This window comes from Cottoperca gobio, chromosome 15, assembly GCF_900634415.1.
Source record: "Cottoperca gobio chromosome 15, fCotGob3.1, whole genome shotgun sequence".
NCBI lineage: Eukaryota > Metazoa > Chordata > Actinopteri > Perciformes > Bovichtidae > Cottoperca > Cottoperca gobio.
Genome location: NC_041369.1, coordinates 12,465,395 through 12,492,962, shown reverse-complemented (window position 1 = coordinate 12,492,962; position 27,568 = coordinate 12,465,395). Strand labels below are relative to the sequence as shown.

The 27,568-nt window shown below is 41.0% G+C and overlaps 7 protein-coding genes across 11 annotated transcripts in view; 4 read left to right on the top strand and 3 right to left on the bottom strand.

Moving 5' to 3' along the window:
• Window positions 1–1,732: 1,732 nt before the first annotated feature.
• LOC115020272 (dual specificity protein phosphatase 13-like) lies at window positions 1,733–4,249 on the bottom strand. Its single transcript, XM_029450223.1, has 4 exons — window positions 4,243–4,249; window positions 3,167–3,290; window positions 2,846–3,091; window positions 1,733–2,021 (listed from the first exon to the last, which is right to left on the bottom strand). Exons 1-4 carry the CDS (start codon window positions 4,247–4,249, stop codon window positions 1,946–1,948), a joined length of 453 nt encoding a protein of 150 aa, XP_029306083.1. The 3' UTR covers window positions 1,733–1,945.
• On the bottom strand, window positions 3,347–5,676 carry LOC115019972 (dual specificity protein phosphatase 13). Its single transcript, XM_029449748.1, has 3 exons — window positions 5,340–5,676; window positions 4,941–5,158; window positions 3,347–4,844 (listed from the first exon to the last, which is right to left on the bottom strand). Exons 1-3 carry the CDS (start codon window positions 5,462–5,464, stop codon window positions 4,633–4,635), a joined length of 555 nt encoding a protein of 184 aa, XP_029305608.1. The 5' UTR covers window positions 5,465–5,676; the 3' UTR covers window positions 3,347–4,632.
• Window positions 5,677–5,857: 181 nt separating this feature from the next.
• On the bottom strand, window positions 5,858–9,207 carry LOC115019971 (dual specificity protein phosphatase 13-like). The gene is given in 5 exon segments (XM_029449747.1): window positions 5,858–6,062; window positions 7,057–7,092; window positions 8,642–8,887; window positions 8,963–8,987; window positions 8,990–9,207. Coding segments are annotated over 5 exon segments (642 nt in total). The 5' UTR covers window positions 9,159–9,207; the 3' UTR covers window positions 5,858–5,896.
• Window positions 8,595–15,593, top strand: LOC115019950 (sphingomyelin synthase-related protein 1-like). 2 transcript variants are annotated; one of them, XM_029449707.1, is made up of 6 exons: window positions 8,595–9,649; window positions 12,575–13,198; window positions 13,283–13,378; window positions 13,488–13,605; window positions 13,785–13,935; window positions 14,201–15,593. In XM_029449707.1, the coding sequence occupies exons 2-6, from the start codon at window positions 12,579–12,581 to the stop codon at window positions 14,503–14,505; spliced, it is 1,290 nt and encodes a 429-aa protein (XP_029305567.1). In that variant the 5' UTR covers window positions 8,595–9,649; window positions 12,575–12,578; the 3' UTR covers window positions 14,506–15,593. The 2 variants fall into 2 exon arrangements, with proteins under 2 accessions (XP_029305567.1, XP_029305566.1); XM_029449706.1 differs by lacking the exon at window positions 8,595–9,649 and adding an exon at window positions 10,028–10,170.
• Window positions 15,594–15,644: 51 nt separating this feature from the next.
• On the top strand, window positions 15,645–17,813 carry LOC115020271 (beta-microseminoprotein-like). The gene is made up of 4 exons (XM_029450222.1): window positions 15,645–15,656; window positions 16,557–16,662; window positions 16,901–17,003; window positions 17,693–17,813. The coding sequence occupies exons 1-4, from the start codon at window positions 15,645–15,647 to the stop codon at window positions 17,811–17,813; spliced, it is 342 nt and encodes a 113-aa protein (XP_029306082.1).
• A 938-nt stretch (window positions 17,814–18,751) lies between these two features.
• On the top strand, window positions 18,752–23,434 carry npy4r (neuropeptide Y receptor Y4). Its single transcript, XM_029449708.1, has 2 exons — window positions 18,752–18,838; window positions 20,880–23,434. The coding sequence occupies exon 2, from the start codon at window positions 20,950–20,952 to the stop codon at window positions 22,294–22,296; it is 1,347 nt and encodes a 448-aa protein (XP_029305568.1). The 5' UTR covers window positions 18,752–18,838; window positions 20,880–20,949; the 3' UTR covers window positions 22,297–23,434.
• A 1,178-nt stretch (window positions 23,435–24,612) lies between these two features.
• mcph1 (microcephalin 1) overlaps window positions 24,613–27,568 on the top strand; it is a 33,414-nt gene continuing 30,458 nt past the window's right edge. The window contains exons 1-8 of one of the 4 annotated variants that reach the window (XM_029449688.1): window positions 24,613–24,733; window positions 25,564–25,618; window positions 25,983–26,074; window positions 26,174–26,292; window positions 26,425–26,509; window positions 27,068–27,179; window positions 27,255–27,386; window positions 27,486–27,566. In XM_029449688.1, the coding sequence (XP_029305548.1) occupies window positions 25,585–25,618; window positions 25,983–26,074; window positions 26,174–26,292; window positions 26,425–26,509; window positions 27,068–27,179; window positions 27,255–27,386; window positions 27,486–27,566 (655 nt within the window). In that variant the 5' untranslated portion in view covers window positions 24,613–24,733; window positions 25,564–25,584. Of the gene's footprint in view, window positions 24,734–24,759; window positions 24,959–25,563; window positions 25,619–25,982; window positions 26,075–26,173; window positions 26,293–26,424; window positions 26,510–27,067; window positions 27,180–27,254; window positions 27,387–27,485; window positions 27,567–27,568 lie in introns of those variants that run through there. The other 3 variants (XM_029449686.1, XM_029449684.1, XM_029449685.1) reach the window with 3 other exon arrangements.

Sequence of the window (27,568 nt, the reverse complement as noted above, 5' to 3'; positions counted from 1 at the left end):
TTTTTAGGCAGCTGGGCTACAGCACCTGACCTCAACAACATGTGACACACACACACATACACACACACACACACGCACACACACACACACACACACACACACACACACACACACAGATCCTTTCTCACAGCCCTCATCATGTAAACTAAGTCCTCTAATGTGACAGTGATTACTTTACTCCTCCTGGTAAGGAAACTCGCTGAATCATGGGAAACAATGCCAGAAAACTGAAATAAGTTTAGTAAGATGAGTCACTTAGTCACTTATGTGTGGGGAGAGTTATTTCTAATAATAATATCTTACCAATTGTTGATGGGGCAGATAGATGATATATGAGACTGAGACTTCTTGTAACAGATGACATTTCTATTTGTCAGATTTGTTATTACAGAATATGTGGATTCAAACAAAAACAGGTGCCTGACGAGGGTGAAGAATCCGTCATGACGTGTCATCGTGCTTCTCCTCTGTTGTCGGTCTGAGGCTGAGCTCCAGCTGAAGTTACTTGGATTAGTACATTTGATAACACGTTATTCAAGTGTCCCAGTCAACCATGAGATTGTGACTGAAGCAGAAATAGAATTTTATTATTTACACCTGTTCTTTTCCTACTGTCACATGTCACATGTCTTTGGTACAGATGTCTTCATCTAATGACTTCAAACTGGACGTACACTTTTAACTGATTAGATATCTAACATTTCTTTAATATGGAGTAAATGATAATATTTTTGCTGGTTTTCATTTGATATTCGTATTTATTTATTTTTCTTTTACCAACAAATATTAAATTCAATACAACTTTATAGATACACAAAGGCCATTTGACACAGACAGACAATTAGAATTACAAGAGCTGTCTGGGACAATGTTTAGCAGTTGCATTTAAAAAGTAATAAAGGTCAAAATAATAATAATACATTATTATTATTATTATTATTATTATTATAAATTAGGATGAATAAGGACATAATATGACAGATTTAACAAACCAAAGTTGGCAGAAAATATGTTAAATTAATGGTGAAAAATTGATTATTACAAGAGTTCATGCAGGAGCAGAAATTATTAACAAAAATAAAGAAAATCTATTGTTTTTAGAATAAAGATGAGGAGCAAGACATATGTGTTGAGATTGCTCTAACCATTATCTGTGCAGTTGAAAGCTCTGAATATATAACATTCAACATAAAGAGAACCAGAACTGACTGAGATGCTTAGTACTGATGATTTATTATCCATTGTGAATGAGCTTTTCTGTAATTCCCCAACATGTTTAAACACGTTGTTATACCCACAAATAAAGCAGTAAGCTTGTTCATATTATGATTTGGCCTCTGCTGTGTTTGCAGACAGACTTTTCCAGCGGGGTTGAATAAAGGTCAGAGTTTGAACTCCGGATGGTCTGTAGCTTCAACGCCGTGATATTCCACCTCAAGGTCGCTGTAGAACTGCTGACCTGTGTTGATCCGGTGTCGACCTGCTGCAACATTCAGTACGTGAGTTACACCCAGAGACCAGAGTAGTTTTTATCTTGCACCACATACCTGCAGACACACACCACAAACAACCTTATTTATGGTAATATCTTCACAACATTTCAAACTGCTGATTGTGATTTTTTTCACTCACTCATCTCCGATGTACAGGTTACGCCAGACTTCATTGACAGGTGTCGCTGGATTCCTGTGGTCCTTAGAATTTGCCTCAGCTTTGCTTCCTCCTCGTGAGTGACCTCTGTAGCAATACATACAGTATGTGTGTGCATAATGTAGATGTATTTGGCTTTGTGTGTGTCTTTACAGTGTTTGGGCCTGTCGTCGCCTCCTCCTCTCCCTCTCCAGGCCCTTGTCGAGGCTGCGGAGCTGCAGCAGGAAGCCTTGGTTGGGACAGATGTCCTCTGTGCGGCCTTACGGCAGCCACCGCCTCCTGCAGCCTCAGGCCTTCAGCAATCATCAGGAAAGCCAGCACCAAAGTGGCTGAGCGGCTCATGCCCATCAGTCAGTGGACAAACACCCGTCCTAGGATAGGGACATTTGCGGTTAGTACCTTTAGTACTAGCTATGCAGCAAAATATGCACTTTATTAGGTACACCTGTAAAGTCTAGTGCAACAGCCTTGCAATAACATCTGTCTCCACAAAGCTCATAAGGTTCAGTTTGAGTTGAATTGTCGGAAAAGTGTAACTTCAATATATATATATGTTTATTACTGAGATTATAGTGAAAGGTGGTGTTGTACTGGACTACATTATTAACTACGCCAGGCGTAAACCTTGAGGGGATTATACGCTCGGTCGTGTGTGCATGTTTCTGTCTGTCCGCAGCTAATCTCACGTGCTACTGGACCCAATATGTTTTGTGCACATTTATGACTGTATGTTATACCGTCAGCTGACAGCTTACTTCTCACTCCTCTAAACCGGCCTGTACAGGCCGCAAGTGATACTCAACTGCTTCAATTTGGAATATTGTTTCCGCTAGGGATTAGGAATTGTTCCTGTCCACAATTATGGTTTGTATTCATTCAATCAAACTTTACAGCAGTTGTCGTTTAGACACACCTGCAGAGATCTGCTGCACTTTTCTAGTACTGAGTAGTGTTTCTTATTTCCTCTCTATTTACATTGATGACGGGGGCAGAATATTAGAAACACCTCTCAGTATAATGCAGTCCAGTACAACAACTGAAATGACTAAAATGACAAACCAAACATTATTGGCATAATAAAATGTGACTTGAGGATTGTATTGGATTCCATTAGATTGTATAGGTGTACCTAATAAAGTGGCCACTGAGTGTAAATCCAATCACACACACTGAGATGATTGTAAGTGTGACTGACTTGTCTCCCATGACCAGTGCGGCTCTGATGTATCGTGCTGTCAGGTAAAAGAAAGGACTCAGGATGAACTCTATTGCATCATCAGCCTCCACCCCATAATAATCCACTGTCATGTCTCTGTAGAAACGTGGGCCGGTGTTGACGTAGAAACTGGGCCCGGCGCCGTGGTTGGCTGGTCGGTGAGCAGCATTAACAATGTGAGTTATCCCCAGACTGTGGAGAGCGCCCATGTCACGAGCCGCCACCCTGAAACACAATCGCACATTCTGTATGAGTGAACAATGTTTATATAGACGTATGTGTGCATGTGGGTGAACCTACACGTTGCCTATGTAGAGGTTAGGCCAAACTTGATTGACATGTCCATGTCGTCTGTTTGCCAGCAGGAACTCCTGCAGCTCTGAGACAGAAGGAGGTTCATACGGTGGATCCTGAAGAGTACATACTGGCACAGACACGCAAACAAAAAGCTCATACAAGGTGACTGTTTCCTTTTATAACTCTTTAATCATACACGTATTAGTGGTAAAACATCCTGCAGAATGCATCTATGAGCTGTTCGAGCACTTTAAAACACAATTAATAAATGTTGTCTGCATGCCTGTAGTCTCATTCTTATGGACAACATTGTAACATTATCCTGTGAACTTTAACATTAGCTCAAATGCTTAGTTTCCATGACCGCAGTTATGTAACACACTGCTGTGCTGTATGTGTCTCTATGTTGCAGAGTAACACCTGCTGCTCTGCTCCTTTAAGAAATATGATCCATGCTGTGAATAACATTCACCAGTGACATGTTTACTTCAGCTGCATTTGTTGTGTTTACATCATGAATTATTACCATAAATCCAAAATGTAGGTTATGCTCATTGAACTTTGGCTTCGGGAATACAAAACTTGTGAGTGTAGGTGCAGCACTATGTTTGCTCCTTTAGATGACTGTACAGTACAACAGTGACAGTAACGGGATGTAAGCTACACGTTGAAAGAAATTTTGTCATTACTTTTTTATTGCAATCTTTTACGTTTTGTTCAGTCATAATACAGTATTATCCTACTTTTCTTTAATCATCAGTTTAAAATATGTCCAATTTTTAGTTACTGTATTCATATGCCCGTCAATTATAATGAGTCCACATTGAAATCCATCTAGAAAAGTGAGATAATTAATAACTGTACTATATCAATCTAATGCTTGTTTTTGTCAGAATGGTAAGACAGTATCGATCAGAGAAGACTTTGTTAATGCAAAATGATTTGGCTGAAACAAAAAAACAACCTCTGGTTGATTGGATTATTAAAGAATGACAAGGTTCCTTATTAAGCAAAGTTATGTTTTGTCAAAAAGTCGTAATGTGCATAGTTTAAAACCTATTAAAAAAGATATAGTGTACCACTCATACTATAGTCATTCCAGCCAGAATCTTTTGATGAAATATCATAAAATATCTTTAATGGTTATTCATAACGAGTCATAAAGCTATATTTACAAAGCTTACAGGTAACATGAATAAAGTTTGAATATGAATACAAACCTCAGAGAATAAAGACACTTTTCACAACACATGATCATTGCTTGTGAACCCAGAAGTTAAACCTGCATGAGAAGAAACCTTAAAAATACAAAGATGGAATTTAAACGTATGAATTTAAACTACATACACATTCGTATGGTATTATTTACAGATATTGTCCGTACTGCTCAGAGTGGAGTGTAACACATGGGAAGAAAAAGAGAGGTGATGAAGAAGTTTAGAGGAGGTGAAAAGAGAGATTTAGAGATGTCAGAGAAGAGGACACAACCGCCGTTTAAATATCAGCTGTTCATCCAGCTTGAGGAGGAGAGACAGAAAGTTCTGGTTGGGAAAAATGGCTCGTTTTTTGACGACGTGCCTCAGAGCATCTCTCAGAGCGAGACGCCGCCGCAACATGAAGTAGGCCAGGACCAAAGTGGCCGATCGACTCATGCCCATGATGCAATGCACCAGCACTTTTCCTGTAGGATGGAAAATTAAAGATAAAGAAGAATAAAGAAAAACAGCTGAAATATAAACGTTTGATGCAGGATAATGATTGTCACATTACACTTTACCATCTTTACTCTTCAGGGCTTTATGTATGAAGTCAGCTGCACGTTTGAAGTGCGGACTGAGGTCAAAGCGGTCTGAATCCTCTCCTGGGATGCCAAAGTAAACGCAGGTGTTCCCATAAAAACTCTGGTCACCGATGCTGCCCTGCTTGGAGTGCGCTGCGTTCAGGACATGAGTGATGCCAAGCTTATGTAATTTCTTTTTATTCTGTGCCACGGCCCTGGAAAACACACAAAAAAGAGACAGACGAAGGGAACAAAGAGGAAACGGTAACATAGAATGATGTTAAGATGCTGTTACACAAATTCCGTACTTTAACAAGATAATAAAACTGATAAATGTATCTCTTGCAGAGCTCTTGAAGGTGTCTGCAACAGACTCTACACACACAAGGCACTCACATATTTCCTATGTACAGGTTTGGCCAGACTTCATCCACTGGTGTGAGCTCCAGTGTGCAGGAATCCAAGATGAGCTCTAGTTCTTTAATGAGCTGTAGGTCCTGTGGCTGGCTGCTCCCTGACATTTTCCCCGGACACAGAGAGCTCCTCCAACAGACTGTTTGCGTCCACCGTTCCTCCACCACCAGTGAGCCTGCAGCTCAGTGAGAGACGAGAGCAGGTGGCAGTTTGAATGCCGCTTGCCTCCAAAATTAGCTCTCTGTATTCAGTGAGTTCTCTCTGAGTGGACGTAGTTACTTAGTGTTGCTGTTGCATTGATTGGTCTGTTCACTGATGCCACAGGTCCAGCGTGAAAAGACAGAGACTTTCTCTGTCCCCGCTGAGGTCACATCAGGAGAGGACAAGGGAGGGGAGGGGTTGAACTGTTTAGTGTATACTTACAGTAAATGGTACAAAAGGAGACGGTCTTGCATGGTGGGAATGAGGACATTGACTTCTGCAGACTAAGGAAGGACAATTCCTTGTATTCATAACGTAGGGTTGCTCCTCACTTTGTTTTATTTTGGCTCATTCAACCCTTCGTCCTGAAGTTTTCGGTCCAGGGCTATAAGCTGTCGCTGGAAGCCTCTGTTTGGGAAAATCCAGCGTTTCTGTTGCACACAGTGTGTAGGGAGGCGCCCAGGTGGCATCCTTACTAGATGCCCGAACCACCTCAACTGGCTCCTTTCAACGTAAACGAGCAGCGGCTCTACTCCGAGTCTCTCACGGATGGCTGAGCTTCTCACCCTATCTCTAAGGGAGACGCCAGCCACCCGTCTGAGAAAACCCATTTCAGCCGCTTGTACCCGTGATCTCGTTCTTTCGGTCATGACCCAGCCTTCATGACCATAGGTGAGGGTAGGAACGAAGATCGACCAGTATATTGAGAGCTTTGCCTTCTGGCTCAGCTCTCTTTTCGTCACAACGGTGCGGTAAAGTGACTGTAATACCGCCCCCGCTGCTCCGATTCTCCGGCCAATCTCTCGCTCCATTGTCCCCTCACTCGCGAACAAGACCCCGAGGTACTTGAACTCCTTCACTTGGGGTAATGGCTCATTCCCTACCCGGAGTAGGCAATCCACCGGTTTCCTGCTGAGAGCCATGGCCTCAGATTTGGAGGTGCTGATCCTCATCCCAACCGCTGCACACTCGGCTGCGAACCGATCCAGTGACTGTTGAAGGTCACAGACCGATGAGGCCATAAGGACCACATCATCTGCAAAGAGCAGCGATGAGATCCTCAGGTCACCGAACTGCAACCCCTCTCCTCCACGACTACGCCTCGATATCCTATCCATGAAAATCACGAACAGGATTGGTGATAAAGCGCAGCCCTGTCGGAGGCCAACATTCACGGGAAACGAGTCAGACTTACTGCCGAGTATCCGGACACAACTCTCGCTTTGGGCGTACAGGGATTGGATGGCCCTCAAAAGTGACCCCCTCACCCCATACTCCCGCAGCACCTCCCACAGTATCACAGTATGTCATACGCCTTCTCCAGATCCACAAAACACATGTAGACCGGATGGGCGTACTCCCAGGCCCCCTCCAGGATCCTTGCAAGAGTAAAGAGTTGGTCTGTTGTTCCACGACCAGGACGGAATCCGCATTGTTCCTCTTCAATCAGAGGTTCGACTACCGGCCGAACCCTCCTTTCCAGTACCTTGGAGTAGACTTTACCAGGGAGGCTGAGAAGTGTGATACCCCTGTAGTTGGCACACACTCTCTGGTCCCCCTTTTTAAATAGGGGAACCACCACCCCGGTCTGCCAACCCCTAGGCACTGTCCCAGACTTCCACGCAATGTTGACGAGGCGTGTCAACCAAGACAGCCCCTCAACACCCAAAGCCTTCAGCATTTCTGGACGGATCTCATCAACCCCTGCAGCTTTGCCACTGTGGAGTTGTTTGACTACCTCAGTGATTTCCATCAGGGAAATTGACGATGATCCCCCATCAGCTTCCAGCTCTGCCTCAACCATAGAGGGCGTGTTAGTCGGATTCAGGAGTTCCTCAAAGTGCTCCTTCCACCGGCCGATAACCTTCTCAGTTGAAGTCAGCAGGGTCCCACCCTTGCTGTACACAGCTTGGATGGTTCCTCGCTTCCCCCTCCTGAGGTGCCGGATGGTTTTCCAGAAGCACCTTGGTGCCGACCGAAAGTCCTTCTCCATAGCTTCTCCGAACTTCTCCCACACCCGCTGCTTTGCCTCTGACACGGCAGAAGCTGCCGCCCTTCTAGTCCTTCGATACCCTTCAACTGTTTCCGGAGTCCTCCCGGATAACATAACCTGGAAGGACTCCTTCTTCAGTCAGACGGCTTCCCTGACCACCGGGGTCCACCACGGTGTTCGAGGGTTACCGCCCCTTGAGGCACCTAAGACCTTGAGACCACAGCTCATCACCGCAGCTTCAGCAATAGAGGTTTTGAACATCGCCCACTCAGGTTCAATGCCCCCAACCTCCACAGGGATAGCTGAAAAGCTCCGCTGGAGGTGTGAGTTAAAGATCCCCAGGACAGGGGCTTCCTCCAGACGTTCCCAGTTCACCCGCACTACCCGTTTGGGTTTACCAGGTCTGTCCAGAGTCTTCCCCCACCCCTTGATCCAACTCACCACCAGATGGTGATCAGTCGACAGCTCCGCCCCTCTCTTCACCCGAGTGTCCAAAACATGCGGCCTCAGATCAGATGATACGATTACGAAATCGATCATTGACCTTTGGCCTAGGGTGCTCTGGTACCACGTGCACTTATGAGCATCCTTATGTTCGAACATGGTGTTTGTTATGGCCATTCCATGACTAGCACAGAAGTCCAACAACAAACGACCGTTCGGGTTTAGATCAAGGAGGCCCTTCCTCCCAATCACGCCTCTCCAGGTGTCTCCATCGTTTCCCACGTGTGCGTTGAAGTCTCCCAGCAAGACTACGGAGTCCCCTACTGGAGCTCCCTGCAGGGCTCCATTCAGGGTCTCCAAGAAGGCCGAATACTCAGAACTGCGGTTTGGGGCATAGGCACAAACAACAGTCAGAGTTTTCCCCCCCATAACCCGAAGGCGTAGGGAGACGACCCTCTCGTCCACCGGGATAAACTCCAACGTAGCGGCGCTCAGCCGGGGGCTAGTGAGTATCCCCACCCCGACCCGACGCCTCACACCTTGGGCAACTCCGGAGAAGAATAGAGTCCAACCCCTATCCAGGAGTACGGTTCCAGAGCCAAGACTGTGCGTGGAGGCAAGCCCCACCAGTAACCATCTGGCCGATGGACAAAAAGAGTAAATGTTGCACCCAATACCTCCTGGTGTCAAAGCGTGGTGGATGAACTCAGCAGCAGGGTAGAAAAAAGGTGACAGGTCAAATGTTGGCAGGCCGTTTGCTGGGACGCCGTAGTATTTCACGGTGGTTCCATAGAAGTCATCACTGCCCTTACAGCACAGTTTCCCATGCGTCGCGTTCAGCACATGAGTGATGCCCAGCTGCCAGAGCCCGAGCTTGTCATGAAACATAAACCTGACAGAAAAACAACATTTGATGCACAATTTCAGACACATATATGTGAATTTAAATAAGGCACAGGATACTCACATGTCCCCCAGATACAGGTTCGGCGACAGGAGCGAGGAGCTGAATGTAAAACCTCCTCCAGCTCCTCGAGAGACGGGATCTCCCACGTCCTCTTTGGATCCTCTGTCGCACACTTTTCCTCCTCTTCTGGATTAGTCTCGCTGACGTTTCTCTGCTCAGAGTCTTCACATCTCACCTCAGAGATTGGTTCTGCCATTTCCAACTTTATGGGGTGTAAACTTCTCTGTTATTTCCCTAAAACTAAATCCTGCTGCTCTCTGTTGCCTTTGCTTTGGCGGCTGCAGCCTCTCTTGACTGTCATAAACAGGCGGTGCAGTTTGGCACAGGCTTTTAGTCAAACTCTCCGTCATGAAAATGGTTTTATAATTACATTACTTGCATCACATCACATCACTGCTTATGCGAGTGCTGTCAAATTCAAACCAAATAGTCCATGAAATCCACATTTTTTCTTTTAAATCTAGAGAAACATTACCTGTAAACAAATCCTACTTTTACCTAAAAGTGTCCAGCAGATGTCAGTGTGCTTTTATTAGATGCCCTGCTTGAGCCCAGCAGCTCTTCTTTACTGGTGTTGTTTATTATTGTCTTTTCCTGTTTGGGGTTGCCTAGTTGTCAGAAGCATGTTGGCCATGAAAAACCCAGCTTATCTTCACCCTCTGCCAGCACAGTGACAGTGGATTTATGGTAAGAGATAACTACTCTTTCATTTAATCTTTTAAAGGAAGTTTGAAACACTTCATGTGACTTGTTTGTTTCTTATTTGACCGTGTGCCCCTCTAGTTTTGTTTATGTGAAGAAAATAGTGTTGAAACTTTTCCACACCACCATGTAAATGTGACTTAATCGCTCAGAGTTATTTTCTATGTAGCAGTCTGACGTTGCTTTGTGGTCCTGTGGTGAACAGACTATGAGCCCTTTGTCTCACACACACACACACACAGACACAGACACACACACAACACACACACAGACACACACACACAGACACACACACACAGACACACACACAGAAGGGCTTTCTCTCTCACTGTGTGTCGCTGCTCACTGTGACTCACTGTAAGCCAGCCAAACAAGCTGACATGGCACTTATGAATCCCCAAGTAAAGCATCAGGCAGAGAAGCTGCAGGATGCTGCCAGTAAAAATCTGGAGGCCAGTTAAAAATAACTTATTTTTCTCTCCGGGAACAGAGCAGCAGCTACCCAGGTGAGTTGCTTTAAGTTTCAGAGGTGTAAATATTTATTGATGAGCTGATTACAATAATTTGATTGTCCTGTATGCATCCCTTACTCACATTCAGACACCATGTAATCTGCATTATTGATGACAAAACACAAACTGTAATTGGTGTGAGGTTATTGACAACATCTAATTTACTGCTATTATTGAAACCGCATGTTTCTATCAATACAGTGATACATTGTGACTGTTAATCTAGCGGCTGATACTCCTGAGAAAACATTTGTAGTGTGGGGAAGAAACATTTTATTGATCATTAGACTCATACATTCAAGTAAGTTACAATAAAAAAGTGTGTCACTTAACTCGTATTGTAACCTTTAAGACTAGAATACGATGTTAAAGCTGTATGATGATATTATAATGTTAAAAGTTTGGCTGATATTTTTGGTCTTGTGTCACAATATTGACAATATTTTGAATAGAGCTGAAAACCTTCATCAATTGTTTTGAATCTTGTTTTGAATCTTTTGAAATTTGAGGCTTAGCGCTGCAACTAACAATAATGTTCTTTAATAATTAATCCGCTCTTTATTTTTATTTGTTTTATTCATCAATTTATCAGTTTGCTATAATGTAAGATAACAAAAAGGAGCAAATTCTCACACTAGAAAAGCTGAAACCATCAAATATTTCACATTTTATTCCTTGCATAGCCTAAATGGTTCAATCGATTATTGTCCATCTGCTAACTGGTTAATCAACTATTCGTCTATGAATACTGGCTCCTTTATGTATGAGCTTTTATTGATATCTCAGCATGGTAGAACTACAAAACTAAAGGCTAGTGCTGTTTCGTGTATTACTGATAACTGAAAGCTGCTTACTTGGGTAATTTTAAGTCTGTATCTGCTGTCCAGTCAGCATGTACACTATCGCTCACGTCCAGTGCAGACGTGTTGGTTGAGCCTTGCAGACCTTTGGAGCAGTCGGGAGGACAGGGAGAGCAGCGCTGTGGTGAGCTTATCAGAGGGTCAAAGGGCAAAAACGAAGAAAAGACAACACAAAGAAGATTTTGTCATCAGTATCTGAGTCTGTCTGTGAGGGAGGAACTTACCTGATCTGCTTGTTTTGTGGATGGTTTTAGTTTTATTATGAATGACACCTATGGAACAGAGAGGATGTTCACACTCAAGTTGAAGTTCTGTTTGAGACATGTTATAAAACATAGGACTGCCTTATGTGGATCAGGGTGACAGTGTGTATACTTAGACTGTAAGCCACTGCTCTGCTGTACAGTCATAAACCTGAACACAGATGATGTAATAGCGCTCAGTAGCCGGCAGTGTGTAGTGCTGGCTGCCTAACAAGCTGCCCGCAGCAGATTACTGCATCCTGATCATAGTATAACATTTCTGCCACATAAGTGACTGTGTTATGGTGCTGAAACTATGAGTCTATTTTGATAATGTATTATTCGTTTCAGTCATTCATTAAGCTAAAGTGCATTTTCAGCATCTAATAATTGAGGATTTTCTGCTTCTCTCGGTTTCATATCATTGAAGACGACGTCTACCGATTATTTTCATTATCAATCAATTATTGAAATTGTGAAAATGTCCTAATCTGTCAACCTATTGTTAATATTAATATCCAACATTCTTAATCCAATGTTTTCAAATTACATTTTTTTGTCTGACCAACAGTCCAAAAGCTAAAGATAGACAGTTTGCCATGTCATAATGGAGAAAAGCAGAAAATCCTCACATTTTAGAAGCTTGAACAAGAGCTTGGAGTTTTTGCTAGAAAAAATGGCTAAAATTGTTAATTGATTATCAAAATACTAATCGACTAATCCTTTCAGCTCTATAATACTGTAGATTGTATAGCTTTTGGTTTAAGGACTGTTGGATAAAGAAATCATTTTGGGCTCTGGAAAATTGTGTCGGACATTTTGACAAAAAGATTATTAATCAATTTGTGTAAAACAATTACTGACGTCCAAAACCTGTTGAAGAAATAACTCAAATCCTTTTTACATATTTGCTGTTGCTTAGTCGTATAATACAGTTTGAAAACACAGAGTAGCCGTGAGTAAGTAAGTGTAACAAAAGACAGTGTAGGTCATTTTACAGCTGAAACTATTAGTCGATTAATTGATAAGTTGGTTGACAGAAAATTAATTGTCAACTATCTGATAATGGAATAATCGTTTGACTCAGAAATGTGGTTGTTCCTGCTCCTTCAGAGTGAGGGTTTGCTCTGCTTTTCTCTGTTTTATACAGCTGTAAACTTGTTTTTTGAATAAAACAAGACATTTGAAAAAGTCAAAACACATTGTGGAAAGAAGTGGTGCGTAATTATCAAAGGTTAATCTCATCTTTGTCAAGCGTAGGGCTTAACCTAACCCTGTACATGTCTGTGTCTGCAGTGGCATGGCAACACCAGAGGACAGTGCGAGTGCCTGGAGCTGTAAGCAGGTGGCCCAGTGGCTGCAGGAAGAAGGTTTCGGGGAGTATGTGGAGTTATTATGCGCCCAGCACCGCCTGGACGGCCCCAGCCTGCTGGCTCTGACTGAGGCCGACCTGCGCGGGCCTCCGCTGGGCCTCACCGTGCTGGGAGACATTAAGAGGCTGACCATAGCCCTCCGTCGGCTCCAGAGAAGGAACCAGGCTCAGCTGGAGGAGCTGGGTCTCCGACCTGTAGACAGTCTCCCTGCTGAGCTCTCGCTGGGTGCCGCAGGGGGCGAGTGGAGCTTTGACAGAGCTGACAGGAGGTATAACAGAGGTGATCACGTGTGTAACGGGACAGATCTGAGGTTGAGGAACGGTGACAGATCTGGTTATGGTTCAGGAGCTGCTGCTCATACACACTCCAATGGGAGGTATAGGCAGCACCTGGCAGGCAGGTTGGACCCAGAGGTATGGAAGACAATCATCAGCTCCATATACGTCTTTTTTGTGTTTGGATTCACATCTTTTATCATGGTCATCGTACATGAGCGTGTCCCGGACATGAGGACGTACCCACCACTGCCTGACATATTTCTGGACAGGTATAAGTGCAAGTCCATAGTTCATGTGCACATTGTCCTGCACTCATATCTAATCTCCATGCTAATATACATGTTTTCTGACAGTGTTCCCAGAATCCCTTGGGCTTTTGCTATGGCTGAAGCCTGTGGCCTCATCCTGTGTTACATGTTTATGTTGATTCTGCTCCTCCACAAACACAGGTAATTCACTCTTCCAGCTCTTCATCACTGATATACTGTGTTATAATGATATGTTCAAGTAGACCATATACCCGCCAAGCTGTACATTTAATATTTGTCTCTGTTTCAGGTCTATTCTCTTCAGACGGCTGTGTTCTTTGATGGGAACTGTCTTTTTGCTTCGTTGTTGCACCATGTTTGTCACCTCGCTGTCTGTGCCTGGGCACCACCTGAAGTGTGCCAGTAAGGTGGGAAGCATTCATGACATAATATGCAGATTTAGATAAATCAGCTCTGGAGTGGCTATTAATTCTTGTTGCTATTGGCTGCATGACAGTTTATTCTGGACTCAGCATTTCCACTGTGATAACTGATGAACAGCTGCTGCTGTGATTCACAGCATGACTGATAACTCTTTGCTCCTCAGACGTACAGTGATTCCTGGGGAAAGATGCAGAGAGCACTGCTGATCTGGAGTGGATTTGGGATGACTCTGACAGGCGTCCAAACGTGTGGAGACTACATGTTCAGTGGACACACTGTTGTCATCACTTTGCTCAACTTTTTTGTGACTGAATGTGAGTGTTAATACTTTTTATATAATATAATCAGTATTAGTTTTTTTGTGAGTAAATGTCGTATTTCTTGGGAACTACTTTAAGCCATCGATTAATACACATTTGCTGTGCAAGACAGTATTTACGGCGTCTGCTGTTTCAGGATTTTGCTACACACATAATACTTTATTCACTGCTTGCTTTGGTCTTTAATGGGTTTTGTAGACTATAAGAACATTTTGAATATCGCTATATTTATTCTTTAATGATTGCTTTCAATTTGCAGACACTCCACGATCCTGGAATCTGATTCACACCATCTCCTGGGTTTTAAACCTGTTTGGGATTTTCTTCATCCTGGCGGCTCACGAGCACTACTCCATCGACGTGTTCATCGCCTTCTACATCACCACCCGCCTCTTCCTCTACTACCACACATTAGCCAACACCCGGGCCTTCCAGCAGAGCCGGAGGGCGCGCATTTGGTTCCCCATGTTCTCTTTCTTTGAGTGCAATGTGAACGGACCTGTCCCCAACCAGTATCACTGGCCCTTTAACAAACCTGCGTACATGAAAACTCTGATTGGATAGAGTCTGCTTTCAAAATGCAGCAGCTGCAATGCGCATGGACTCTAATATTAAAGCCTAAATGAGAGACTTTTTACCTAAAATGCTGCTTCCTATCTTTGGATGGTTATCCGTTTATTATGTGGGAGTTTTTTCCCCTAATTTGTACAACTGGACGATTTTTATTTTGTAAACTAATCTTATACTAGTTTGACATTTTTGGGAATATGCTTATTTGCTTTCTTGTACACTAAATGTGATGCTGTAGCCAGCAGCTGTTATCTTAATTTAGCATAAAGACTGGAGCCGGATTATTGGGCCTCAGAGCTACAAGGTACGCATCGTTTTCTTGGAGATTTATTTGCCTTTTGATTAATCACTTTCATCGTTCCTGTTTCACTTTGGGGATGTTGAAGGTTCACTGGTGGTTGTTCGCCTCTCACAGGCTTCACACAGCTGAAATGCAGGTTGATAATGTAGTTGGCACTTTTTGGGAATCGTCGTGGTGACAGTTTACATGTTTTATTGCAAGAGATTTGACACCGGTGTGGTAACTTAAACCAAAGGAGCAACATTTGCTTTTCAGTTACGCTTTACAACTTGAAGTCTTTGTTGTATTTCATAATGTCACCACTGGGATAGTGTAACTTCCCAGTTGAACTCAACCAAATATTTATTGTAATGTTCAATTTTGCCAATAAGGCATTTAGTATGATTATTTCGTCATCCTAATTTGATACTGTTTTATGTTTTTATTACATTTTGATGCTTCTGTAATGAGTATAGAAATGTGTGAAGATGGATTTTGTTGAAGGTCTATTGTTGAGAGTTTTACGCTGCTGCACAGTACAAAGACTGGATTTTTGGACAACACATTAGTATTTTGTTTCCTATGTCATGGTTGATCCAAACTTTATTTTTTTAATCATTGTTTACAATTTGTGGCTTTATTTGCAATGCAAGTAATCTATCTCTGCCTTTTGGCTCAGCAATAAAAGTTTACAGACAAGGGAAACTGTTTTTATATTTCAGACTGAATTGTTTCCTTGCCTGCTTTTTCACTAATGTGTTTCTTTTTGCATTTGTTAAATAAAATCAATTATATGTATTATAAGAAATCCAGATTTCTTGTGAGTTTGTAAAAACAAGATACAGTATCAGTCATGGGTGATTCAGTGAGGTTTACCTTTTTATATCAACACAATCTACATACCTGCTTCTCTTCCCCACCTTAAAACAAATATATGATAACACATCACTGTTCAAATATTATAAATAAACATATGCGGGGGTGAACACCTTAATATAAAGCCTCCGTTAGAGAGCTCTCACACAGATCCTGTTGACCGGGTCACATCACATCTGAGGATGGTACGTATTTTACCCTTTTCAATTAAGGAAGATTATGAACATGAAGAGCTTGGGAATAAAGACACTTTATTTATTTTGTTTGTAGAATCAGGTCTTGGAAGTGTGGTTGAACTAATATGATAAAGGTTGCATAAATGATAGATATATTAAACTTTGAAGATATCATTGCCGTCCATGTGTACTTTATATTTTTTCAAATTCGAGTGCACCATTTATTATATTATCAATATAATTATTGTTAATAGTATAGAAGTGGAGGTGGTCAATTTGTTTTTCAAGTAAACTCAAAGACAAAATTGTTTTAGTAAATATTATCAATGGGGATTACGATTATTACACAAATTAAACTATTGTATGAATCATTTTAAGTGATCTAAAAGAGTAATTAGTCCTGCTTAAAGTAAACTGTGAATCCTTACATGTTGTGCAGACTAAATACATGCGTCTTATTTTTACAGTGTGTTTCAGACAAAGTGTCTTTTACATTGAAATGTATACGTAAAAGTGCCCTTCTGTATAAAACTGGATCATTTGAAATGATAATAAATCTTCTAAACACGCATGTATAAAAGAGGCATGAACCCATTTGCTTTCAAAGTTTAGGAGATCTTAAAAGGATAAATAAGTGCATAAATACTCTGCAGGGACTATAAGAAATGCCCCATGTTTACAGATGTCTTTCCCCCCCCCCCCCCCTCTTTCAGGCTTCTCTCCATGTGTTCGTTTGTCTGCTGGGGCTGGTTGTCCTGTGCCACTCTGACTGCTTCTTCCATGAGTTAGAGCTCAAAGATCTGAACAACCCTCCAAGAGGCAAGGAAACATGATAACATGATAACACAATATAACACAGTGTGGCAGTAACTAGTCTATCTTCATCATAAGTAGAGTGTATCATCCAGCTGTTGTTTGCTTTGCTGACTCAAACCATCAAAACCACACCAATGCACACATCGATACACCCACAGTTAACCACAGCCACACAGTTATTCAAGCTTGATAAATGGCTCAACAGCTCCTCAGAACTGTGATTTAATTTCTTTACATGTAGGATGTGTGGATAAGGATGGAAAGCAGCATGTTTTTGGCTCTGAATGGACCAGTGAATGCATTGACTGCTCTTGTACAAGCGAGGGTTTGAGCTGCTGTAGCAAGTAAGATTTACATTTTTTGATTTATGACATTACACCTTTTATTAGTGTTATTACTGTACGAAAATGATTAGGGTAGGGAGGGGGGCTAAACCTTATGTCCATCATATATGTATTATGCATTCCTCTTGTTAACCTGTCTCCCCCCTCTCCATCCTGTGGGAGCAGAGAGAGTGCAGGATATGCAGAGGGGTTGGGAAATGTGGCATGCCTCACTCATTGATCTTTTATCTGGCATAGTTTTGTTCAGATGTCTATTTAGCATTTTTTCTGACCCTGGCAGGTCCCTGGGGAGCGCTTCATCCCAGCGCATCATTAAAAACGTGCTCCCGCTGCGCGTGGGTTTTGGTTTCTATGACAACAATATCTGGACAATAAATCACCACTCTAGCTGCCATTGTTAGACCGATAGATTGTCCCTCCACCCGTTAAAAAAATCAACAAATCTCATACTTTTTATGTATCATCTCTTGCAAGGGAAGTCTGAAATAAAATATGAATTTGAAGTGAAGAATAAAAATAAAACACTGCTCTCAAAGAGAAAAGGTCTCCGTCCTTTTAGACAAAAAAAAGATTACAATACCCTTCGCCTTTTTTGATCCCCCATCCCAAATAATTTATGTACAGTCCCTAATTTGTGCAAAACCAATTTAGCACTTCTTTTCATAATATTCTTTATTTTTGTCCCTCAGGCTCCCTGATGCCAACACAGTAGACATTCCTGATGAATGCGAGCTGGTGGTGAATAAGGAGGCCTGCACTGCCAAGGTGGTGATGAAGTCAGACACGACAAAAGAGTGTATCCCTAATTGAACGCACCACAAAGTGACCTTCACACATCCAAACTGGTTATATGTTTCATATTTTATCAACTTTTGTATGGCGTGTACACACAGTAAATTACCAATAAAAACAGACTAATCAAACTTTGTCTTGTTTTTCATGTTTTGAATGTCACTGTCAAAGATAAAAACCTTTCTATTGTCCATGTGTTGCAGGTTTCTAGACAAATATTCATATCTCTATCCATTTATTTAACATTTACACCTTTAAACACAGATAATGAATAGAATTATTATTTTGTGTAAAATATTTATATTTAAGAAGTAATCTGAATTTAAGTTTCCTAAAAATACATACTCAGCCAATTGCTTTTAGAACAAATAATTTCCACAAACCATTGTAAAGTAGCACAATACAATATGAAATGGGGGGAAAGAATCAGCTTTAGTGAAGAGTGGGACTATGTGGAATAATAAATATGTTTTATTGGGTGTATCGGTACAGTCAACCTAGTTTTTTTAATTGTTGAACTGATCCTATTAATTATTTTTGTCTCTTGTTATCTTGATTTTTTTTCCTATAGTTCAAAAACATTTTTAAAATTTATTCTGGGTTTTTTTGGTGTTTAAAAAAAACATATTTTTGTGAGGTTGTTGTCATGTCAACATGCTGTCTTGTCTGGTATTTGTATTTTTGTTTTAAAGAAATTAAAGTATGAAAACATAAAATAATAATTATATTAAAGATAAAACCTGAAGACCTGCTCCAGCTCTGTTCCTTCCTGATTTATTTATGCCTCTGTACCAGCACTTGCAGCAGGTGTCATTTTCAGCATGTAATTGAATAAAACCACCACTGTGTGACAGCAGAGCCAAGTGTTCTGGCACCCAGACAGCCCAATAACAGCGGTGATCCGCTCGCCCGCTGCTTCTGACAGAAAAAACGTTCTGGTGGTTGTGATGTTCAGCTCCTTCTCCAACTCTCATCTCTGTGGATTCACAGCTGCTCAGAGCATCGTCTCCTCTGACATCCTGACACTCCAGCCAACACAACATGTGAGTGCTTTATTTTTTATAGACAATAATGATCTATAACGCACACAAATGATCTTTGTCCAGGAAAGTCAGTGTCTTTCTTTAGTTAATTAGATATAAAATTAATACTGTGATGTTTCTATATTGTCAGATTGTGGCTTGGTGTCTACAGATATATGCAAGTGTACTGTTTTCTTCTTCCATTGAAAATGTTTTTAAATAATGCAACAATAGCAGAGTACAAAAGGCAATTCTAAGGAAAAGCAACCAATTTCAAAATGGAAAGAAACTGAAAAAACATGAATGATATATTTACATGCATTAATGTTTCATATACAGTGTGGAAATCACATTTAATGACAGTATTAATAGTATAATATATCTTGGGAGATATCCCCCACAATAATCCTTGATAATCCAGCAGAGAATGACCGTCAGCACTGCAGCCTCTAAAAGCAGGTGGAAAGGAAATTGATCTTTAATGGTCTCTCTGACTGAGTGCGTTGGGCTGGTTGTCTGGTACTAATCTGTAATATATTTTTTTAAGTCATTTACAGGATAGCTTATACTGTACCTCAAGACCTTTAAATTATAGTCAAACTCATGAAGCTTCCAACCATTATTTTATGATGAATTACAATGAAACTTGACAGTCATAAAAAAGACCATATCAACATGGCATGCATTTTAGAAGATAAAGAACATTTGTAAATGTCATGCAGAGTGACAATGTAGGTTAATAAATGAAAACACGTTTTTGCACAGCACGACTGCTCTCAGAAAAATACAAAAGAGGGAATCAAGGTGATTCAGAAGAAATGACAGCCATTCCCCCATCTGTCTCTCAGAGAGGAGGACGCTCTGTTGAGGCAGAAATGGAGAACATGATGGACAGAGCAGTGCCAGGTCACGGTGTTCCTTATCATACATAGCTTTTGCCCTGGTAAAAGGGCAATCATAGTAACACATCGGCTTGCTAATGTGCAGCCCAAAGTGTCACATCATTACAGCAAGACAAGTTTATATTTGTCAAATGGGAAATCCTTTTCTCCAGCTCTTGTTTATGGTTCATCTGCTCTGTTACAGCTGTTTCCCACATCTGGTTACTGGTGACATTACACTTGGATGATCAATGCTGCACCACCCTGCCTGCAGCTCACTCACACACTGACAGAGTAGGTTAGTAATGATGCAGTGTGAAGTGACTGATAGCTGAGTGTGTATTCTGTAAATGGAAAATGACAGGCTCATTTTCCTCGCCATGTTCATTTTCACTGCACATGGAAGAGGTTTCGGGGGAGAGAGCTAAAATTCAATTATTAGGATTCTGACAATGTCATGCCCTCTCATTTTGACATACTACAGCTACTCGAAAAAAAGAAGTCTCTGCTCAAATGTATGCCTAGTCATTTTATTGTCATTAAGCTATTATGTTCAGTCTTGAAACCTGACTGAAGGGCTCATTTGTGGGAGGAACACTGACAAATCTGAGATCTTAATGGGTAAAGGAGAGAAGCAGAGTGATAGTTCAGACCAAGAACTGAAACTACTCTGGGCAACTGCAGTTTTGCTTAGTACAAAATATTATATACTTTTCTATAATCTACTTCAATATGGGGTGTAACATCTTCATAAGTGTATTTTTTGGACTTAGACTAACTGCAATAAAAGGACACACATGTTGACCTCATGATGGCACTAAAGGAGAAGTCACAGAATGAATAACTGATCAAATTAAATTTCATGGCAATTTATTAACATAGACAAAGTGACAGTGTCATCCTAACAGCCATGCCACTAGTGGGGCTAAAGATAGAACGTAAGGTCACGTTTTAATGACAGTGCTTCCTTGAAACTAATCTCACAGTGACTTAAATAGAAGATGTCCTAACACAAAGCATCATTCAGAAGCCTTATTCCTCCTCAGCCACAAAATCCCCTTCTTGCCTTTCTTTTACTCTCGCAGAATAAAAGTCTCACTTCCTCATGAACAGAACATTTTACCTATAAGAATTAATGCATTTCAAGTTCTCCCTCTGTGCTTCCTGTCTCTTTGTCTCAGATGCATGTTTTAAGAAGGCTGGGATGGACAGTTTGATCCTGTGGGCTGGTGACACTGAAGTCCTGGTGAGATGTCCTTGAGTGGCAACGAGAGCCAGTCTTCTCCATCAGCTCTGCCTCTGCCCTTTAACCGCTCCATCACTCCACATTCCCTACCATGGGAAGAGGGAAGAAACACTCACGAGTCTGTGCAGGAGTGGTTGGGGAATAAAACCCAGCTCCTCTCAGACCTCGCTGTTCTCGGGCATGATGAGCAGTGCCCTATGTCTCCTGTCCTCACGGCATGTGTAGTCGTGTGGTACAGCATCACTATGGTGCTGGGGCTGGTGGGGAACATCGGCCTCATCTGCATCATCGCCCATCGTAGGGAAAAGGTCAATGTCACTGGCATTTTCATCTGCAACCTGTCATTCTCTGACATCCTGGTGTGTGTCTTCTGTCTCCCCTTCACTGTCATATACACACTGATGGACCATTGGGTGTTTGGCTCGCTGTTGTGCCGGCTGGTGCCGTTCATCCAGTGTGTGTCTGTGACCGTGTCTGTGTTGTCTCTGGTGTTCATCGCTCTGGAAAGACATCAGCTCATCATTAACCCCTCTGGGTGGAAACCAAGCATCCCTCAGGCCTACATAGTGGTTGTTCTCATTTGGATTCTGGCCTGCTTCATTTCATCCCCTTTCTTGGCCTTTCAGCTACTAACAAGCGAGCCCTATACTAATGTAATGCCGCCACAGTCTCCACTCCATCACCAAGCCTTTCCTTATCTCAATGCATCTCCACCTCAACCTTACACATACAGAAACTCATCTGGGGCAAGTTCATACCGCACCCTCTTTTCTTATATGCCCACCTCTCCACATATGGAGGCCTGTCTGGAGCACTGGCCTTCCCAGCACCACAGGCTTGCTTACACCACATGGCTCCTGCTGTTCCAGTACTGTGGTCCACTGTTGTTGGTCCTGCTCTGTTATGTTAGAGTTTTTGTGCGCCTTCGTCACCGCAAAGACATGTTGAATCGCGCCAGGACCCCAGAGAGTCAGCGCATGACCCACAGCCGCCGAATCAACATCATGCTGGTCGCCCTCATAACAGCCTTTGCTCTTTGCTGGCTGCCGCTCACCATCTTCAACGTAGTGTCAGACTGGAACCAGGAGGCTCTGCCCATCTGCCACCACAACCTGCTGTTCTCCCTCTGCCACCTGCTGGCAATGTCCTCCACCTGCATCAACCCCATCATCTACGGCTTCCTCAACTCCAACTTTCGGCAAGAGGTGAGAGAGGTGCTCCTGCACTGCCGCTGCAGCCCGCTAGAGGAAGAGTGCGAGCGTTTCCCCATGTCCACTGTGCACATGGAAGTGTCCCGCTCCTCCGTGCCTCTCAACTGCAGGAGCAATTCTGTCTTTGATACTACAACCTGAAGGATGCTGCTGAAGAAGGATAGTCACACAAACTGTACAGTTTTAGGACTAACTGTTGTTTTTCTTACCTGTAATGGCAGTAGAAAGGTTTTGAGTGGTTTTGAGTGCAACACTTTTGTCAGTGGTTTGAAGTTAAGTTTGTTGTACAATGTTGGTTTATCTTATTATGCAGTAGCAGTAAGGAGTGTGGTGATGTAAAAAAAGAATGTGTCATTTCAAACTAATCTGTTGCTGCGTCCCTAGAGGCGCGTCACACTAATTGTTTAAAGTATGTAATATATACAATTGATTACATTGCTTTTTTTGTAGCATGTTTACAAGAAAATCAAAACATTTTACTTTTTTATACTAACAGGAGCTGATCAAACGTGGACGTCAATTAAACTGTGACTTTAGAGAGCTACTGCCTCATCACGATCATCTTTAAAACATAAAATGAGGGAATATCTTTGTTGTGGACCAACACACTATTAAGAGATATGTTGGTTTTTCTAGTGTTGCTGTTGTATTTCTTACATTTCATTACATTTTTTGTATAAATGGCATTTGTGCTGTGAAATTGGTGCGTAAGCTTCCAAGGAGAAGAAAAACACAACGTGTAATTTCAGTGACTAACGTGACTTATGAGGTAAAATGTAGCAATTTATAACATTGTTAATTATACATTTGGTTTAGATGAGTTACATACATATAAAAATGAACTTTGAATGTGTTTGCTCTTGGGTTTTAATAGATGTTAATTGTGTACCATTTTGGCACTAGAAAGGATGCACTAAATTCTCAGACATCTTTCATAACACTTCAGAGCTATATACAGATTACATACCATCGTCTATCTATTTAATCCAAATACTTACTTATGACTTTGCATGTATGTGTGAGAGTGTAGGCCATGTATACGTGCCTGATTTAATAATTAAATTTCTACCATATGCGGTACATTTACTACCTCAAATGCCTTATTCTGTGTATTAAATACAACATACAATTTGTTTTCTTTGCTGCATGGCAGAAAACACAAGACAAAATAGAATATATTAATACTTTCTAAGATTGGATAAAGTTTGTCACCCAAAATGATTTAGCTATACAACCTGTAAAGACTGTAAAATGCTTATTAAATACTGTTTGACCTGTCTGAAGCTGTCTGTGTCTGCAAAGACAATGAGATGTCTGTAGAAGTAGGAATATAAAACAGACACTTTTAAAATATTTTTTAATGGACAACCAATCTGGGTTTGATGGTTCACATCACCTTAATAACTTGTAGTTTTACAAAAACATGAATTGCACCTGGTAACTAAAGAAATTGAAAAGGTCACTTGAAAATGCCATCATAGTATTCAACAAGTTCAACTTGAATCCAGGACAATTATGGCTGCTTGAGGTTGCTCAGAGTCAGTGAGGGAAGCAGCTGAGATACTCCGATCCCAGCTCTGAAAATGTTCATGTGAAACGTCACCTAAAAACTTTTTCCATCGATTGAACTTGAACATATTTCCTCCTTTGAGCCTTTCATTTATCTAGATCAGTGATTCTCTCTCTCTCTCTCTCTCTCTCTCTCTCTCTCTCTCTCTCTCTCTCTCTCTCTCTCTCTCTCTCTCTTCTCTCTCTCTCTCTCTCTCTCTCTCTCTCTCTTTTTTTAAAATAGTTCATCACACTCTTATCTTACAAATTGTATATTATTTTGAAAACAGTAATCAGAATCTGGGTTTTATTTAGCCTATGAATACTCTAAGAATTAAACACTTAATTTAATAATAATAATTTATGTACAGTGTTACTTGCAGCTAATTAAATTGATGTCAATTGCATTGTTTTATTGGTATTCTGTGTTGTAATAGTGCAAACATATTTAATACATGTCTAATATATTTCTAATGCATTTCTCTTGTGTTGTTATTTCACACTAAATAAGAGTTTAGAAGTGTTAAAAAATAAGCGTTGTCAAATTATTCCACGGCACATACATATGGTATATTCTCTATCTTGTAAGAGGTCTTTGGCTAAAAAACAGTTCAGAACCTTTGATGTAGATTACTTCAATCAAACTTGTGAATTTGGATACACATCATAAAACTATTAAATACATTAGGCCTATAATGGAAATATCCTCAACTTTTGACCGACAACTAAGTCATTTTCACAAAGTAATGTGGTTGTCTCTCAAGACAAACAGAACAAATAGCAGTAACTCTTCTAAAAGGTTCACTCGTTCACTGTCGAGGTTTAAAGTAGACTTCTTAGGGCCCTTCTTAGGATACTACGATGTTCCCTTGGCCATAGCCTCTTGATTGGAAGTGACGTATGTTACCTATCAGCCAATGATGGTCCCTGTCCCAGAATGCATTGCATCACAAACTGCACGCGCGAACTATGAACAGTGTAATTAAGTTTTGTTGGTAACTACGCAATTTAAGCTTCACTGCCATATAAAGTAAGTGTACGGCAGTTGTTAAAAAACACTGGTTAATACCTGTATTTCTGCTTTTGTACTGCTAATAGTCAAACATGTGTAATACTTGTGTCCGCATATTACGGAAATATTAACCCAAGTTAGCCACACCAGCGTAGCGTTAATGCTAAAAATAACCAAGTTAGCTCGCTCATTTTGCAACAACATGTATCGTAAACTAACAACAACATTAGCGCTCTTAGCCAGGTAATATATGTTTTATGTTGAACACACTTGTGTTTGATCAGAAATGTGTGCTGATATTGTGAATGTTACACAGTAACTAACGTTTTGAAGTTGTTAACCTATATGTTTGCCAACATTAATCGATTCACGATTAACATAGCTAACATTAGGCGGTTTAGCTAGCTAATATTAACTCTTCTCTTTATGTTACATTCATTGGATTGACAAAAGACCACAATAGAGAAGTATGTCGGCAGACGTATCGTATGGACGCCCACAGAAAAAGCTAATTTGTTTAATGACAGTTGTTCATACAGGCAAGACTGCCAATTTCCAGTACTGTGGCATTAGTTAGAAGTTGAAACATTGAGCAGCACATCTTTAGATAAGAAACATGTGTCTTCACTGGTTTTGATATGATTAGTCAATAAGTGGTTAGTAGATAGAAATTGCTTTTGCAGTTGCTCTTGTTGATCTTGATGGATTGATTGTCAGATCAGTTTTTTTGCATGGTCGTCTGCAATTAGTGTAGTCCGCATGGTGGGCCAGTAAGTTATTTCATATTTTGTGTTACTACAAATGTGATTTAAAAAAAATCATAAATGTTTTTTATTGTTATTGTGTAGGTGAATCTAAAGATACCAGGAATGGCCAGGAGCAATGACTGCTCTGTTCTTAAAGGTATTGAACATCATCTTAGTTTTACTGCAACTATTCTAAGGTCAATCCGCAGGGACTTGGCTTGGAAACCAAAAGGTCACTGTTTGAAGCCTGCACGGACCAAGTACAATTTTGATAGCTGGACAGGTGCAAGTTTGCCTCCTGAGCACTTCTAAGGTGCCCTTGAGCAAGGTGCCAAACCCCCAACTGCTCAGGGCACCTAACATTAATATTTTTTTTTTGTGCATGTATGTGAATTTCGGGCCTGCGTGTAATGTGTAAAAATAAAAGTGAAAATGCAATTTCCCTTCGAGGGATTAATAAAGTATGTCTTCTTCTAATTGCTTATGGTGTAAGTGTATGACTCTGTTCGATGTGTCTGCAGATGTCGTTGCCTATGTTGATGTTTGGTCATCAGACAAAACCGCAAACTACTCGAAACCATTTGTTCAGCAGCTGCAGGAAATGGGAGCTCAGGTGAGAACACATTTGCACTGCATTGTATATCATTAAAACTATAAAGACAATATATATATATGTATACTTAGCAAACTCTAAATGCCTTTTCTATTACAGGTAACAAAAACATTCAATAAACAAGTTACACATGTAGTCTTCAGCAACGGTCACTCGGCTACATGGAGAAATGCCAAAAAAAATGACGTGAGGCTTGTCTCTGTTCTCTGGGTCGGCAGGTGAGAATAACACAAGAGTTGTGTACTTTTTTATTTTCAACAATTCTATGTTATTTTTATTGTATTATGAAGTGTTACAATAGTTTAGTTGAATCTACCAACATGGCCTATTTTTGGTGTTTTGACTTCCAGATGTTACGATGACGGGGAGCGAGTGGATGAGGAGTTGTATCCAGCCTTTAATGATGAAAGCAATCCTCTGTTGAAGAACAAGAGAGTGAGTAGATTCAGATTTACATGAGATGTTTATGTTGGTCTCACAGTTTAAGCTGTCACTTTAATCAGTGTTGGAGCACTGTTTATTAAGCCATACATTGTGCAGATTTAGGATATATTTTCTTCATACACGATGAGGGCTAATGCTTACCTTTATTCTATTCCACCTCTTTTTACACTTCCCTGTCATACTGACCCATACAGATAAATCCACACAAATCCTAGAACTAGAACCTGTGCAATGTAATGTTCAGATTTATTACACTAGCTCATTTTCCTCTATATTTTGCCCTAAACGAAGCTAGTGTTATTGAGTTTAATTGAATTGAGTTTAGTTTGATTAATTAGGTGAAGTTGCTCTGATTTAGAAAAAGGGAAAAGAAAAAATGTCAGCGTTATGTTGCATAGACTGAGTGAGAGGGCAGTTTGTCCATTGTTCAGCTTTTCTAAGCAACGTGAGAACATGGCTTTTTATTTTTGTGATTTTGACCTTGTAAGTATTTAAACGTGCATTTATTTACTTCTTATTCTAAACTTTTTTCGTGTTTAATTCACGTAGCATCGTTGCATGCAGCCAAAAGATACTCCAGAGAGGACACCTGAAAACGACAGACGCATGAGAAAAAAATTAGACAAGATGATGAAAGACATGGCTCCAAAACAACCTTTGGGTGAGAGGTTTTTACACATTAAGGAACCAATTGTGAAATGACAAACTAAATCCTTCGGTTGGTTTTTACCCACAGTTACAGATGTGTCGCCCATTATTATTGATGAAAAGAATGGAATCGTCTATAGCCCTGGGTTGAAAAGATCAGCTTATATGGCGCAGCGTTTGAAAGACATGAAAGAGAAACGTGAAAACCTCTCACCCACAGGTATGTGAAGCAGCAGACGTACAGGCTGATGAACTGACACGGTTATAAAAATATTTCAGCACTTTTGAAACAACATAAATTGACAATAATGTCTTTCAGCTTCTCAAATGACTGAATCCTGCTCACCCTCTGAGATGAAGCCTTCTCTTGGGAGCTCACCAGCCGTCTTCAAATTCATGTGT

Coding starts and splice junctions, on each gene's coding strand:
- LOC115020272 (XM_029450223.1), bottom strand. Junction 3,092..3,166: donor AACCTCTACATAGGCAACGT/GTAGGTTCACCC, acceptor ATTGTGTTTCAG/GGTGGCGGCTCGTGACATGG. Junction 2,022..2,845: donor GCACTGGTCATGGGAGACAA/GTCAGTCACACT, acceptor TCCCTATCCTAG/GACGGGTGTTTGTCCACTGA.
- LOC115019972 (XM_029449748.1), bottom strand. CDS start 5,464: ATGTCAGGGAGCAGCCAGCCACAGGACCTACAGCTCATTAAAGAACTA. Junction 5,159..5,339: donor AACCTGTACATAGGAAATAT/GTGAGTGCCTTG, acceptor TGTGTTTTCCAG/GGCCGTGGCACAGAATAAAA. Junction 4,845..4,940: donor AGCCCTGAAGAGTAAAGATG/GTAAAGTGTAAT, acceptor TCCATCCTACAG/GAAAAGTGCTGGTGCATTGC.
- LOC115019950 (XM_029449706.1), top strand. CDS start 10,094: ATGCTGCCAGTAAAAATCTGGAGGCCAGTTAAAAATAACTTATTTTTC. Junction 10,171..12,574: donor ACAGAGCAGCAGCTACCCAG/GTGAGTTGCTTT, acceptor CTGTGTCTGCAG/TGGCATGGCAACACCAGAGG. Junction 13,606..13,784: donor ACCTGAAGTGTGCCAGTAAG/GTGGGAAGCATT, acceptor TTTGCTCCTCAG/ACGTACAGTGATTCCTGGGG.
- LOC115020271 (XM_029450222.1), top strand. Junction 16,663..16,900: donor TCTGAACAACCCTCCAAGAG/GCAAGGAAACAT, acceptor CTTTACATGTAG/GATGTGTGGATAAGGATGGA. Junction 17,004..17,692: donor GGTTTGAGCTGCTGTAGCAA/GTAAGATTTACA, acceptor TTTGTCCCTCAG/GCTCCCTGATGCCAACACAG.
- npy4r (XM_029449708.1), top strand. CDS start 20,950: ATGTCCTTGAGTGGCAACGAGAGCCAGTCTTCTCCATCAGCTCTGCCT.